The sequence below is a fragment of the Petromyzon marinus genome, chromosome 50 (genome assembly GCF_048934315.1).
Source record: "Petromyzon marinus isolate PM22_M1 ecotype Great Lakes invasive population chromosome 50, UKy_Petmar_22M1.pri1.0, whole genome shotgun sequence".
In the NCBI taxonomy this organism is placed as follows: Eukaryota; Metazoa; Chordata; class Hyperoartia; order Petromyzontiformes; family Petromyzontidae; genus Petromyzon; species Petromyzon marinus.
In genome coordinates, this window is record NC_133716.1 from 4391413 (window position 1) to 4408016 (window position 16604).

General features: G+C 55.1%; 1 protein-coding gene across 3 annotated transcripts in view; it reads left to right on the plus strand.

Moving 5' to 3' along the window:
- Positions 1-16604, plus strand: part of LOC116953196 (DENN domain-containing protein 1B-like) — a 113579-nt gene that overhangs the window by 50998 nt on the left and 45977 nt on the right. For all 3 annotated transcript variants that reach the window (XM_076074797.1, XM_076074796.1, XM_032973152.2), the window contains 3 exons: positions 3161-3204; positions 9119-9168; positions 11000-11119. In XM_076074797.1, coding sequence (XP_075930912.1) covers positions 3161-3204; positions 9119-9168; positions 11000-11119 — 214 coding nt within the window. The remainder of the gene's footprint in view (positions 1-3160; positions 3205-9118; positions 9169-10999; positions 11120-16604) is intronic.

Consider the following 16604-nt stretch of genomic DNA (forward strand, 5'->3'; position numbering starts at 1 on the left):
GGTAGTGGTTAGCGCTACGCTGCGCTACGAACCCGGCGACCCGAGTTCGATTCCCGCTCGCGGCCATCACCAGTGACGATTATCTGAACCGGTCCTGGGCCTCCCCTAGGTCGACTCAGCCTCAAATGAATACCTGGTGCGGTGTGTAAACATCTCCACTGGGGAGACAAAGGCGGCCGGGCGTGGTTGCTGGCCACCCCCCCCCCCCTGGTGTGCCGTGCTGGCCTTCGTAGGATTTCGCTAAAAGCACTTGCCCCAAAAGTATGTTAAGGCTATCCGGGGGATCTTTGTCTTGTGTCTATATACGTGCGTGTACGTGTGTCTATATACGTGTGTGTACGTGTGTCTATACACGTGTGTGTACGTGTGTTTATATACGTGTGTGTACGTGTGTCTATATACGTGTGTGTACGTGTGTCTATACGTGTGTGCGTCTGCTGCCATCCTCTGAGTGAAGTGTTCACAGAGGTAATTGGCTAAGAAATTCGCTCTGCACCCGACAACACAGAGGGGGGGGGGAGGGGAGGAGTGGGGGGGGGTTGCTCCCCCCCCAACACCCCCCCCCTCACTCCTCGTCAGGCGCCATGGCTCTATAATCTCATTTTCGGCTTTAACTCGGTGAGGGAGCAGGGGGTGGGAGCAGGAGGGAGAGCAGTGGGGAGCAGGAGTATCTGTGTTATACCCTTGGTCTTCTTCGGTCTGTGTGAGTCTGTGGGTCTCTATGTGAGTCTGTGGGTATCTGTGTGAGTCTGTGGGTCTCTGTGTGAGTCTGTGGGTCTCTGTGTGGGTCTATGGGTGTCTGTGTGAGTCTGTGGGTTTCTATGTGAGTTTGGGTCTCTGTGTGAGTCTGTGGGTCTCTATGTGAGTCTGTGGGTCTCTGTGTGAGTTTGTGGGTCTCTGTGTGGGTCTGTGGGTGTCTGTGTGAGTCTGTGGGTTTCTATGTGAGTTTGGGTCTCTGTGTGAGTCTGTGGGTCTCTGTGTGAGTCTATGGGTCTCTGTGTGGGTCTATGGGTGTCTGTGTGAGTCTGTGGGTCTCTATGTGAGTCTAGGTCTCTGTGTGAGTCTGGGTTTCTGTGTGAGTCTGTGGATCTCTATGTAAGTCTGGGTCTCTGTGTGAGTCTGTGTGTGGGTCTCTATGTGAGTCTGGGTCTCTGTGTGAGTCTGTGGGTCTTTGTGTGAGCCTGGGTTTCTGTTAATCTGTGGGTCGCTATGTGAGTCTGTAATACTCTGTGTGGGTCTATGGGTCTCTATGTTAGTCTACGATACTCTGTGTGAATCTGTGGGTCCTGTATTAGTCTATGGATTCTATGCGAGTCAATGGGTCTCAATGTGAGTCGGTGGGTCTCTATGTGAGCCTATGTGAGAGTCTGTAGGTGTCCGTGTGACTGTGAGTCTGTATGTTCGTCCATGTATTTTATGTGAGTATGCGGGTCTCGTTGAGAGTCGGTGGGTGTTTGCATCAAGGCATTGGTGACGAGGTTGAGACCATCAACTCATTGAACTTTCTGTACCACAATAGCCCACTTCCTCTCTAGCTCGTGCCACTCGCCTACTCTTCCATCTACTCACCCACCCACTTATCCCCCCACCCATCCCCCCACCCATCCACTCATCCACCCACTCGCCCACTCACCCACCCACCTATCCACCCACCTAACCATCCACCCATCTACCCACCCACCCACTCATCCACCCACTGATCCACTCCCCCCGTCCATCTCTTCTCCTGCCCGTGCTGCCCCGTTTCGTCCCCTCTATCCGGCCAAACAGAAGCTGGTTGGGCAGCACGCGGTGGCTGGGCATGCGGGCTACGTGACCCAGCCAATGCAGCCTCGCCTGCCGGAGGAGCTCACTGATTTGGGACTGTGTGGAGATCTTTCAAGGGGCTGTGAGCTTCTCACACAACCCAGCCTGGTTATACCCAGGATGGATCGTATTGGCAGGCCCAGCCTGAATGTTTCTGACCGGCGCAGATGTTCCTTTTGAGGAGAAGGGAGGGCATGACTGTGGCCGAGAAGGCCCAGAGCTTCATGTGGAGCGACAGGGCCAGGTAGCTTATTGTGTAACAAAGACAAAGATCCCCCGTAGAGCATTTTGCAGACCGTTTGGGGCAAGTGCTGTTCGCGAGCACCTGTGAAGGCTCGGCACGAGGGAGGTTGCCAGCTCCCCCATGCCCGGCCGCCTTTGTGTCCCGCAGTGCCGGGTACTTATTTACGGCCGAGTCGACCTGCACGTTGCACACAGACGCAGGCACACCTCTCGTTAGGATAGCTGTGTCGCCGTGGGGGGTTCCGGGGAGGGGCTGAGGGGCGGGGGGTTCAGTGGGAGCCCAAATGAGGCTAAAAATAGACGTGTCACGTGACTCGCAGCACCGTCTCGTGCTGGGGGGCGGGGCTGAAGGGGGGATTTTGGGGGGGACGGAGGGGAGGGGCTAAGGTAGGTGTGGGTACGTGTGGGGTGTGTACAGTGTGGAGAGCGGTGGTGCAGTGGTTAGCGCACTGCGCTACGAACCTGGCGACCCGAGTTCGTTTCCCGCTCACGGCGATCAACACCGGTGACGGTTATCTGAACCGGTCCTGGGCCTCCCCTAGGTCGACTCGGCCTCAAATGAGTACCCGGTGCGGTGCGTAAACATTGCCACTGGGGTAGGCAAAGGGCGAGCGGGAGTGGTGCCGGCCACCCACCCCCTCGTGTGCCGTGCCGGCCTGGTTAGCGCACTGAGCTGCGAACCCGGCCACCTGAATTGGAATCCGACTCACGACCAGGAACAATGACGGGCGAATGTCTGACGCCCGAGGCATCCCCCAAGGTGGGCACGACCTTCAAATGAGTACCTGGTGCGGCGTGTAAACATCACCGCCGGGGGAGACGAAGGCGGTCTGGCGTGGTGTTGGCCACCCCACCCTCTCGCGTGCCGTGTCGGCCTTTATGGGTGCCACTCCCCCAAACAGCCTGTGGGACTTTATGGGGGAGCTTTGTCTGTGTACACGCGTGGACGTGTAATTGTACCTGTGTGGGTGCTTCGGAGGGATAACAGCAGTGTTCAACCTTCAGCCCAGCCTTTGCTGTGTGCAGCAGCACTAATCGTGGTGTCTGTATGTGTGCGTGTCATTGCTGTGCGTGTTGTGTGTCTTTTGTCTTTGGTTGTTTGTCTGTGCAGACCCAGAGGTGATTCGGACATATCCACAAGATTACCCCGACCAGGTGAGACATCGTCAACAATATCAACATCATCGCTCATCCATCGTCATGAACATCGCCAGTTCTTCATAATCATCATCCTACAATACAACGTGGATTGATATATGTTCTAAATACGACTATCTCCTGGAAGTCATTATTAGGTCCTTGTGGGTCTCTGTGTGAGTGTGTGGGGCTCTGTGTGAGTCAATGGGTCTCTGTATGAGTCTGTGAGTCTGTGGGTCTGTGTGAGTCTGTGGGTCTCTGTGTGAATTTGTGGGTCTCTGTGTGAGTCTGTGAGTCTGTGTGAGGCTGTGGGTCTCTGTGTGAGTATGTGGGTCTCTGTGTGAGTCTTTGGGTCTCTGCGTGAGCCTGTGGGTCTCTGCGTGAGTCAATGGGTCTCTGTATGAGTATGTGGGCCTCTGTGTGAGTCTATGGATCTCTGCGTGAGTCTTACTAGGTAAGGACCACTGAGCTACGTAGCTCTTTTTCAAAAGCGACCTGGCCACAACGAAGTGGCTTATTGAGTGGAAATTTATAGCAGCAGCCAAATCCTCTAAACGCGTGATGTGGATTCTAAATGTGAAAGGGAAAAACCGGAGGACCCGGAGGAAAAATCCACGCGACCACGGGGAGAGAGAGAGACATGCAAACTCCAAATAGACAGCAGGCGTCAAGGTCGGCATCAAACCCACGACCACCTGTATACCAGGCAAGGTAGTTAACATCTCCTCGCCACCGTAATGATGATGAGAGAGACACGCAAACTCCAAATATACAGCAGGCGTCAGGGTTGGGATCGAACCCACGACATCCTGTATACCAGGCGAGGTAGTTAACATCTCCTAGCCACCTTAGTGCTCTCTCTCAGCGCTTTGCGTTCCCTCTCCCCCGCGTCACCCTCCCCCCCCCCCTCCAGCCACACCCGCCCCCCCCCCCACAATTTAAACCTAGCCAGCGGCCGCAGAAATCTGTCAATCAATTAATTATTTAAAAATTAATAAATTAGCTGGCCACTTTTCACGTCCGCATAAAGCCAAACTCTTGACGAGTAATGCGGTTCACCGCCCAAGCATCGGAGTGTAGCAGCACCCTCCTGCACAGTAGCATCCTGAGACTCGGTGAGGCCTACCCCAGGTGACTAATTGGCGACATCAGCATCCTCAATTTATCATCGCCGCCTGTATTTTCCACGAGCACCATCATCGTCATCATTGTCATCATCAAAAGACTGCTTGTTTATTTTAACATGGATATGGCAGGAGGATATTCCTGAATTAACGACAGTGTTAAGATTTAGCTTAGGCTTGCCTGGCTAAAGAGAGGGTAGTCATCATCATCATCATCAGCGCTTGCTCATTATTTAAACGGGAATTGGATTTCTCGTGTAAATTGATTACATCATCATCGTCATCATCACAACCGCCATCATCATCATCATCGTTCCATTTTGTCACTGTTGTGTAAGCCTCGTTAAGCGCCTTGAGTGAAAGTGCTCCGATATAAATATAAATTTAGATTAGGTTTAAAAAGAGATCCTGTTTTGCCAGCCAGAGCCTTATTGAAAACGAGTCTGGAGACTCGACAAGGCCTTGTAAAAATAATTGGCGTCCTAATCGTAACGACCACCACCGCCCCACCATCGTCATCGTGATCGTCATCGTGATCGTCATCGTGATCGTCATCGTGATCGTCATCGTTGTCACAATCCGAACATTGATCTCCTTTTTGTTTCAAACGGGACCGGCAAAGTATCCCACTGTGGCAGGACCCTCCCGTGCAAATTGTGCCTTGAGACTCGGCGAGGCTACCACGCTGGGTAAATCACATTACTGAGTGGACTACACAATTATAATCTTTTGGGGTGGGTGCGGTTCTTGGCGTAAGGTTGGGGGATCGGGGGGTGGGGGCTAGCGGGCTATTTATCCAGCGAGCGTGTCACCAATTAATGTGCGTGGAGCACCCGCAGCAGCAGCAGGCAAGCACGGGGGTTAGGGTTCAACTTCCTCCCAGGAGACCCGACGCTACCGCCACCACCACACCCATGCCTCCATCACAACACCATTGCCACCATCATGCTACCACCACCACCACCAAACCACCACCACCACCACAGCACCACCGTCACCTCTACCACGAAACCACCGTAACACCACCACAGCCACCCCGCCACCGCCACCACCACCACCAAACCACTATAACACCACCGTCACCACCAAACTGCCACCACCACCACCAAACCACTATAACACCACTGCCACCACCACGCCACTGCATGGCGTGGCGCCGGCCTTCATAGGTGCTCGCTCACAGCACTTGCCCCAAGAGCCTGCTGCAGGCTCTGGGATCTTTGTACGTGAACACTGCGCTGCAAACCCGCTCACGGCCAACACCGGAGACAAATATCAGGTCCACTCGGCCTGCCAATAGCACTTGCCCCACCAGAACAGCTTGTGTAGACTGCACAGGGCATCTTTGTTATTGTCTTTGATTTTTGGGGGTGGGTGGAGGGGGGTGGCGGGGAGAGACTGCGGTGGATATGCGGGAGTTGTGGCTGGTGGGGGTTCAACGGGGGGGAGGGAGTTTGGGGAGGGGTGGGGGAAGGGGGGGCAGGGGATTTGGATCAAGGCTTTAACTGGGGGTAGCCCTCTCTGAGCCCCAAGGGGGATCAGCGCTACCGCTCCACGTCTGTGCTCCGAGGGGACCCTGGAAGGGTTCGGAGTTGCTGCTGTTGGGGTTGGGTAGGTGGTGGAGCGGGTGGGGGGTTGGGGGGGGAGGTGGGGGGTTTGGGGGGGGGTCACAGACCCCCCACTGGCGTCTCGTGGCTTTTGTTGAGAAGACGGAGAGAAGTGACAGATCAGGGGTGGTGCGAGTGAGCGTGAGATTGAGCGAGTGCATGGGTGTGCGAATGTGTGTGCGAGTGCGTGAGCGGGTGTGTAAATGTGTGTCTGTGAGCTAGTGAGTGTGCGAATGTGTGAGTGAGTGTGTGAGCTAGTGAGTGTGTGAGTGTGTGAATGTGTGTCTGTGACCGAGTGAGCGTGTGAATGTGTGAGTGTAAGATTGTAGAATCGGATACTTGAATAGTGTGTGGTTTGTGTGAGTGCGAGTATGTGTGTGAGCTAGTGAGTGTGTGAATGTGTGTCTGTGACCGAGTGAGCGTGTGAATGTGTGAGTTGAGATTGTAGAATCGGATACTTGAATAGTGTGTGGTTTGTGTGAGTGTGTATGTGTGAGTGTGTGAGCTAGTGAGTGTGTGAATGTGTGTGTAACCGAGTAAGCTGTGAATGTGTGAGTGTAAGATTGTAGAATTGGATGCTTGCATAGTGTGTGATTTGTGTGAGTGCGAGTGTGTATGTGTGAGTGTGAGATTGTAGAATTGGATACTTGCATAGTGTGTGGTTTGTGTGAGTGCGAGTGAGTGTGTGTGAGCTAGTGAGTGTATGAATGTGTGTCTGTGACCGAGTGAGCGTGTGAATGTGTGAGTGTGAGATTGTAGAATCGGATACTTGCATAGTGTGTGGTTTGTGTGAGTGCGAGTGAGTGTGTGACAAAGGCGTGGTCCTGGCCACCCACCTCCTCGAGTGCCGTGCCCGGCCATCGTAGGTGCTCGCTAACAGCACTTGCCCCAACAGTCTGTTAAAGGCTATACGGGCGGCGGGGGGGGGGGGTATCTTTGTCTTTGTTGCACGATGTTGTGTGCATGAGCGTGTGTGTATGTGTGTGCGTGAATGACACGTTTAAATCATTTGTGCACTGCCAGACGACAGGCGGAGAGGCGTTCGTGTCATCTGCGCGTTGTACGGGCGATTGTGTAAGGGTGTGTGGGTGTGTGCGTATGTGCGCTCGTTTGGGGGGAGCGGTGGTGCAGCGGTCAGTGCGCTGCACTACGAACCTGGCGACCCGAGTTCAATTCCCACTCACGACCGACGACAGTGATGGCTGGTTTCTGAACTCTCGTCCTGAGCGTCTGCTCGATCGCCTCGGCCAGAAGCGTGAGCGTGTGAGTTCGCATGTGTGCGAGTGTGCGAGCGCGAGCGTTACACGTGCGCGGGTGTAAACATCAGCACTGGGGAGACAAAGGCGGCCGGGCGTGGTGCTGGACACCCACCCTCTCGTGTGCCGTGCCTGCCGTCGTGGGTGCTCGCCAACAGCACTTGCCCCGGCAGTCTGTTAGAGGCTACACGGGGGATCTTTGTCTTTTACTAGTGCGCGTAAGACTTGATGTGTGAGCGTGCGAGGTATGAACCCGTGGCACCTGAGCGTGTCCCCGTGACCTGTCAGCGGGCCTTCGACACTTCACGTGGCCTCAAAGTGCACCTGGCCTGGCACGGGCGGTGTGGTCACCGCCAATTAGTGGCGAATGATGGATGCTGTTGTTATGAACCTGCCGGACATGGCAATTATGAACCCCCACATCTCAGTATCTATAGCCACGGCCCGCTTGGCCGTTATGAACCTGGCATGGCGATCGTGAACCTCGACACGGAGGTGGCTGAGAGACAGCCAGTCCAGGACTCAAACCCCGAAACCTCGGCAAATGCCAGAATCGGAATCATGGTATTTACCTACACTGGAGGAATCCGATTAGCTATAAAGCTCTTTCTCAGCGTCTCTGACACGGCCATTATGAACTCACCGAGCAGTCCCCACAACACGCAGTCCCCCCCCCCCACCGCGATTAGCCATCGGTGCCAGGCTAGGTTCATGAGAGGAGGGGTAGCCCTAGCCTCCGGGTGTTGAGATTTGTTAAAAACTTGAGACCTTGGGGCCCGTGGGAGTTTGGCTCGGGGGGGGGGGTGATGGTGGTGGGGGGCTGGCGGGGGGTTGGGGGGAGGGGCCCGGGTATCAGAGTGGATTAAGGAGATGCCTTGGGGGGGAGGGGGGAGGAGGGGGTGACGTGGGGGGTGGGTGACGATTACAGCTCCCAGCTGCTAACTCCCTCAAGGAGGAGAGAGACGGGGAGAGGCAAGGAAGAGGAGAGGCAGAGAGAGAGAGAGAGAGGTAAGGAGAGAGGACGGGATAGGAGAGGAAAGAGAGAGAGAGAGAGACGAGGAGAGAACAAGGGAGAGACAATGAGTCTAAGGGCAGAGGAAAGGAAAATGCAAGGGGCGATTAAGAGAGAGGGAAGAAGAGCAAAGGATGTTAGGGGAGAGGGGCAAGAGAGGAGGGGAAAGGCAAGAGTAAGCAAGGGGAGAGGCAAGGGGAGAGGCAAGGAGAGAGGCAAGGAGAGAGGGAAAGGAGAGGAAAGGGGGAGGAGTAAAGGAGAGGAGGGGAGAGTAAGGAGCGAGGAGAGGCAAGAGAGAGAGAGAGAGACAGGGATATGATCTGGGTTTTGCTGGGAGGAAAGGAGCGGGAGGGAGCTGTAGGCAAGAGGGAGGAGGAGAAGGAGGAGGAGGGAGAGTGGAGGCTGAGAGACTTTCTGCCTCTTGGGACTCAATTAGGACGAGCCCGGGAGAGAGAGCGGGGAGAGAGCGGGGAGAGAGCGGGGGAGAGAGCGGGGGAGAGAGCGGGGAGAGAGCGGGGGAGAGAGCGGGGGAGAAGGGGTGCGAGAGAAGTGGGGAGTAGGAGAGAGATCAATGACATTGAGGGAGTAGGGAGGGGAGATGGTGGGGAGGGGGGGGGCAGGGAAGGGGAGCTGGGAGGTTGGAGCAGGGAGGGGGGAGCTGGGAGGTTGGAGCAGGGAGGGGGGAGCTGGGAGGTGGGGATCAGGGAGGTGGGGATCAGGGAGGGGGGAGCGGGGTGGTGGGAGCAGGAGGTGGGATCTATGTTCTTGTTGCTGCTTTAATACCGAATTCGTATTGCATAGGCAAGATGGGGTGTGGGTCTTTGTCTGACGGTGGTGGTGGTGGTGGTGATGATGATGTTGGTGATAGTGGTGATTGTGATGATGTTGGTCATGGTGGTGATGGCAGTGATGGTGGTGATGTGTGTGACGCAGGACGTCGTGAAAACGATTGCCAAGTTCTGCTTCCCATTTGATGTGGAAAGGTACGAATAACCCCGCTAACCACTAACCCTAACCGCTCACCACTAACCACTAACCCTAACCGCTCACCACTAACCCTAAGCACTAATCCTAACCACTAAACCTAACCCCTAACACTAATCATAGCCCGAAACCTAACATCACTTCCAACCCGGACTCGAACTCTCCCTGCATCTCCCCCCATCTCCCCGTGTGTTCCCTCATCTCCCCACGTCTCCCCGTACCTCCCCTTGTTACTCCGCATCCCCTCGCGTCACCCCGTGTCACCCTGCATCTCCCCGCGTCTCCCCGCGTCTCCCCGCGTCTCCCCGTGTTACCCAGCGTCACCCCGTGTTCCCCGTCCACTGCCGGACAAATAAATCGCAGGATATCATTTCCTATCGCTTCTCAACGACTTCCTGGGGTCATGACCCCTGCTTGTAACCCTGTCATGTGATGGCTCCTTCAAACACACCCTCCGCCAACACCAGCACCAGCATCGCCAACATCACCAGCATCAACATTGGTATCTCCCAACATCACCAACATCACCGTCGGTATCACCAACATCGCTGTTGGTATCTCAACATCACCGTAGGTATCACCAACATCACTTTCGGTATTCCAACATCACCAACATCACCGTAGGTATCACCAACATCACTTTCGGTATTCCAACATCACCAACATCACCGTAGGTATCACCAACAACACTGTTGGTATTCCAACATCACCAACATCACCGTAGGTATCACCAACAACAATGTCGGTATCCCAACATCACCAACATCACCGTAGGTATCACCAACAACAATGTCGGTATTCCAACATCACCAACATCACCGTAGGTATCACCAACAACACTGTCGGTATCCCAACACCAACATCACCATAGGTATCACCAACAACGCTGTCGGTATCCCAACATCACCAACATCAACGTCGGTATCACCAACAACACTGTCGGTATTCCAACATCACCAACATCACCAACAAGACCGTAGGTATCACCAATAACACTGTCGGTATCCCAACATCACCAACATCAACGTCGGTATCACTAACAACACTGTCGGTATCCCAACACCAACATCACCGTAGGTATCACCAACAACGCTGTCGGTATCCCAACATCACCAACATCACCGTCGTCATCGACCCACATCACCGATCTTTCCAAGTTGCGTAGCTCCACCGCACGCTACTCAGCTGGAATTGTAGTCACAGGGGCAGCGATCATCGCCCCAGGTCACTCGCAGCATCGTCGCTCACTCCTTCACTCATTCACTCACTCATTCGTTAACTCATTCACTCACTCATTCGTTAACTCATTCGTTAACTCATTCACTCATTCGTTAACTCATTCACTCACTCGTTGACTCCTGCAAATGGGACTCATCCTGGTGGTCTCCTGAGTTCTCACGTGGTTCAACAAAATAAAACTGAAGTTCGATTCCCGTTCACGGTCAATGTCCATGAAAAAAAAAATCGGAAATGGTTCTGGGCCTCCCTAAATCCACTCAGCCTTAAATGAGTAACTGGTGTGGTGTGTAAACATGAGCACTGGGGAGAAAAAGGCGGCTGGTGTCTGTGTTGGCCATCCACCCCCTCGTGTATCATGCCGGCCTTCATAGGTGGTACTCGCTAACAGCACTTTCCGCAAGTCTGTTAAGGCTGTACGGGGGGGTCATTGTCTTTGTATGTACGTGTGTATCTATGTTTCACCATGGTAATGGCTGTTCATTTTATATGTGCCTATGTGTGTGTCTTTGTTTTGTATGTGTGTGTGTCTGTGTCTTTTTCTCTGTGTCTTTGCTTGTGTCTCTGTGTGTGTGTCTCTGTGTGTGTCTCCAGGGTGAAACACGGACACATTGGACAGAACTTCACGTTTGTGCTCACGGACGCCGAAGGGAAGCACAGTTTCGGGTTCTGCCGTCTGTCTTCTGGCTCCCGCTCCTGTGTGTGCTTACTCAGGTACAGCTCACCTGTGCACCTCACCTGTGCATCCAACATGTATAGCTCATAATACAGGCGTTAAACTAATGTATAGCTCACCTGTGTACCTCACCTGTGCACCTCACCTTTGCACCTCACCTTTGCATCTCACTTGTACATCTCACATGCACAGCTCACCTGCACTGCTCACCTGCACTATTCAACTTAGGCCACCACACTCTCGGTTTGGCCAGGACAATCTGGAATTTGTCGCCGGTTTCAAATGTTCTGCCATCGTGCTCAACTCATGATGTGGGCGGAGGCTGGGCTGCCTGAGCAGTGGGCAGTTTTCACTTGAACAGTTGGTGGGGTACCTGAGGAGTGGGCTGGGCCACTTTAACAGTGGGCTAGGTTACCTTTAACAGTAGGCGGAGTTACCTTTAACAGTAGGCGGGGCTATCTGAGCTGTGGGCTGGGCAACCAGACCAGTGGGCGGGGCTTATTTAACAATGGGCGGGGCTACCTGAGCAGTGGGCTGGGCGACTTTAACAGTGGGCTGGGTTACCTTTAACAGTAGGCGGAGTTACCTTTAACAGTAGGCGGGGCTATCTGAGCTGCGGGTGGGGATACTTGAACGGTGTGTGGCGCTACCTGAGCAGTGGGCGGGGGTAGCAGAGCAGTGGGCGGGGCTACCAGAGCAGTGGGCGGGGCTAATTAACAAATGGGCATGGGCTACCTGAGGTGTGGGCGGGGCTGATTTAACAGTGGACGGGGATGCTTTAACAGTGGGCGGGGTTACCTGAGCAGTGGGCGTGGCTAGCTGCCTCTCATAGCTAGTTGATTAATCAACCAACTCCAAACTGCATTTCGGGTTCGGTTCATCATCATGGCCGGTTGGGGAGATGCTACAGCTGGGACTCATCACAGTTCACTGCCCCCTCCATCCTTGATCCCCCCTACCCCCCACTTCAACCCCCCACCAACGACAACTGATTGGGAGTTTATCTCTGAGTGGGCGACGTCTTAAACAAACAGTGGCTGCCCAAACCCCTCCCTCTGATCCCCCCCTCACTACTCCCCTAACTGTCAATCACCCTCCCCTCCACACCCCCCTAACCCCTCCCCTCCACACCCCCCTAACCCCTCCCCTCCACATCCCCCTAACCCCGCCCCTCTACAACCCCCTAACCCCGCCCCTCTACAACCCCCAAACCCCTCCCCAACCCCCTAACCCCTCCCTTCCACACCCCTCTAACCCCACCCCTCTACAACCCCCGAACCCCTCCACATCCCCCTAACCCCTCCCCTTCACACCCCCCTAACCCCTCCCCTTCACACCCCCCTAACCCCTCCCCTTCACACCCCCCCAACCCCGCCCCACTGCAACCCCCCTAACCCCTCCCCTCCACAACCTCCTAACCCCTCCACATCCCCCTAACCCCTCCCCTCCACATCCCCCTAAGCCCCCCCCTGTTAATCAAGTAGGACAGAACGCCCACCTGAGTTCGAATCCCGTTCGTGCCCACGTGGCGTGATAATTCGCCCTGCGGTCTTGGGCCTCCCCTAGCTCTACTCGGCCTCAAATGAGCACCTGGTGCGGTGTGTCAAAACATCGTCGCTGGGGAGACGAAAGCGGCCGTGTGCGGTGCTGGACACCCGCCCCCTTAGTGTACCGTGCTGGCCTCCATAGGTGCTGCTACTCGCTAACGGCACTTAGCCCAACAAAGTTTGTTAAGGCTACACGGCGGAGGGGGGGGGGGGGGCGATCTTTCTCTCTGTGCGTGCGTGTGTGTACGGGATCATAACGTGCATCTTACCGCTCATCTGAGTCGGCCGACCCATGGCACCTGCTGGGTCTGTCCCGAGACCTCCTCCTGTCGGCGAGCCTTCGACACTTCACGCGGCCTCAAAGTGCACGTGGCCTCGAACGGGCGCCGTGGTGACGTCACCGTCACCTAGTGGCGTTGGTATTGGTGCTGTGGATCATAACGCAGAATTAAGGGTTTGTCAGCTACCTCAGGAAGCATTCAAACGCCTGTTTACAACAGTGGTTCATCGGGGAACGCGTGTAATTCTTATCATCAGCACCTCCTCTCCCGCCCTCTTCACCCACCACGGTGCAGACAGGGGCAGCCCCCATCTCGTCCACCCACGCCGCCCCCTCCACTGCATCCTCTCTCTGTCGGTGTTCTCTAAAGAAGGCCCATTGCCCGAAACGCCGTGGATCACGGCAGCAGAGATGGAGAGAGAGTGGGGAGTTTAGGGGGGGTCGGGGGGGGGGGGGACATGGTGATGATAATAATTCATTCATTCATCATGCACGGTGATGATGATAACAATTCATTCGTCACGCACGGTGATGATAATAACAATTCATTCATTCCACATGCACGGTGATGATGATCATTCGTTCATCACGCACGGTGATGATAATAATTCATTCATCACGCACGGTGATGATGATAACAATTCATTCATCATGCACGGTGATGATAAAAAATAATTCATCACGCACGGTGATGATAATAATTCATTCATTACGCACGGTGATGATGATAATTAATCCACACGTATGGTGATGATAAAAATTCATTCATTACACACGCATAGTGATAATAATAATAATGAATTCGTTCATTCATCGTGCCCGGTCAGCGAAGGAACCGTTGCGCCAAACGGTGTGACCTCTTGACCAGGGCGTTTGCATTTGGACCACTTCCTGCCGCCATACACCGGCGTCTCGAGCGATTCATTTGGGGTCCCCCGATTGATTAATATACAGCGTATCACTTATAAACAAGCAAAGAAAAATTAAACCCCAACTATGTTTGTTTGTTTGATTATCTCGTGTCACGTTTACGAAGCGCCTTCATCCAAGGCGCTCTGCAAGAGCTGTGAGTGGTACTATGAGGGTAGCTAAAGGGGATGTTGTGAATAGGGCTGGGATATGGGGATGGAGGTGAGTACGGGAATTACTGTGGGGTGGGTGGGGAGGGGGGTACCTAGGGTAAGGCCTGGCTGGTCATTACACCATCGCTGGGAACGCTGTTGCTGCTGTGGCCCATGTTGATGGGGGGGATGAGGGGTGGGGGGAGGGAGTGGAGGGGAGGGGCTGATTCACACCAGACACTGCTGACAATGATCAGGGTCCATAAAACCACGGGGGGAGGGAGGGCTGTGTGGGGAAGTTGCGGTGATGAACCCCCCCCACCCACTCCCCCCTACCCGAGTACTTGGCTTTGTAGTTTGACCCCAGAGACCCCTAACACTATCCCTGCTCCCCCCTCTCTGCTCTCTTTCCTCCTGCTCCCTCAACTCTCTGCTCCCTCCATCTCGCTGCTCCCCCCACTTCCTGCTCCCCCCTCTCTGCTCCCCTTTTGCCTGCTCCTCCCACTCCCCTCTCTGCTCCTATTCCCCCTGCTCCCCCACTCTCTGTTCCCCCATCTCCCTGCTCCCCCACCTTCCTACTATGCCCACACTCTACTCCCCTTCCTCTCCCTGCTCCCCCATCTCCCTCCTCCCCCCACTCTCTGCTCCTCATCTCCCTGATCCCCCCTTTCCCTGCTTCCCTTCTGCCCCTTTCTCTCCTTCTCCCCTCGCCGCCCCTCTAACGTATCTCCTTTCCCCCCTCTCCCTGCTCCCCCCAACCCTCTCCCTGCTCCCTCCTCTCGCTGATCCCTCTCTCGCGATGCTCTCCATTCTCCCCCTCTCCTACTGCTTGCTCATCTTCAACGTGCCCCCCCCCCCCCTCTCCCTGCTCCCCCCTCTCCCTCCTGCCTGTGTTCGATTCCCATTCACGGGCAACATCGGCGGCGAATATCTGAGCCGGCGTTGATCCTCGGCTAGGTAAGCTCAGCCTGAAGTGAGTGTCTGGTGCGGTGTACTGTACCTGGTGCGGTGTACTGTACCCGGAGCGGTGTACTGTATTAAACATCAGCACTCAGAATCAGAATATTTATTCATCCTGGAGGAATCCGATGAGCTATAAAGCTCTTTTTTCCAAAGATGTCCAGTAGCACTGGCGAGACAAAGACGGTCGGGCGTTGCTGCTGGCCACCCACCCCCACGTGCGCCGTGCCGGTGTGCCAGTGTGTGTGTCTCTGCGGTAGTGGGGAGCGGTGGGGCAGCGGTTGGCGCGATTCGGTACGAACCCGGAGACCCCAGTTCGATTCCCGGGGACCGGCTTTCGAATCGGTCCTGGGCCTTCTCTAGGTCGACTCAGCCTCAAGTGGAGTAACTGGTGCGGTGTGTAAACATCGCCACCGGGAAGACAAATACGGCTGTGCATGGTACTGGCCACCCACCACCCTCTTGGTGTGCCGTTCCGGCCCTCGTAGGCACTGCTGCTCACTACAAACAGCACTTGCCCCAACGGTCTTCTGAAGGCTACACGGGGGATCTTTGTCTTCGTCTTCATAGCAGGGTGTGAGTGCCGTGTGTGGGAGCTGTGTGGGAGTGCAGCGCCGCTGCTGTCTGTGAGCTGTGTTTACACCAGACAGAGGCATCTTATCTCTCACAAGCCCTTCAACTCGCACAGCCTTCTCGCCTCCCCACAACGACAAAGGTCCCCCGCGTAGCCTTCAGGCGAATGTCGGGGCAAGGGCTGTTGGCGAGTGGCGCCTACGATGAGCGGGTGGCGTGGTCGGTGCCACGCCTCTCTCTCCCCAGTGCTGATGTGTTTTGCACACTGCACTGGGTGCTTATTTAAAGCTGAGTGGACTTAAAGGAAAGCCAGGTTCAAATATTCGCCGCCCTTGTCGGCTGCGAGCGGGAATCGAACTCGGGTCACTGGGTTCGTCGCACAGTGCGCTAACCGCTGCGCCACCACTCTCAACTATAACACACACACCACATGCAGACCCACACACACGCCCTAGACACACCCAAACACCCCCACAAAGACAAAGAGCCCCCGTATAGCCTGTAACAGACTGCTGGGGCAAGTGCTGTTAGCGGGCAGCAGCTATGAAAGCCGGAACGGCACGTGAAGGGGGTCGGTGGCCAGCACCAGGCCCAGTTGCCTTTGTCTCCCCCAGTAGGTACTCAAGTGTGAGTACCCAGCTCAGACACTCACTCACACGTACACACGCACACACGCACACAAACCCACACACCCCACACATGCACTTACACCCCACACACACGCGCACACACACACACGCACCTACACACGCGCACCTACACACGCACCTACTCACCCCACACACAGATCCCGGCCCTGTTTGACCACTGACCCTCATCCATCCTCACAGTAGCCATGACCCTGGCGCTGCCATTAACCCCAGTGGCAGCCTTGAGACACTCACAGCCTGATACACGCACAGACTATACACACACACACACACAGATACACGCGCGTACAGACTATATACACACAGGCACGTGCGCACGCAGATACACAAACACAGACGCACGCACGCAATTACGCACAGAGAAATGCACGCACACAGATACACACAGAAAAAGATCCCCCGTGTAGCCTTTAACAGACTGCGTTGGGGCAAGCGCTGTTAGCGAGCACCTT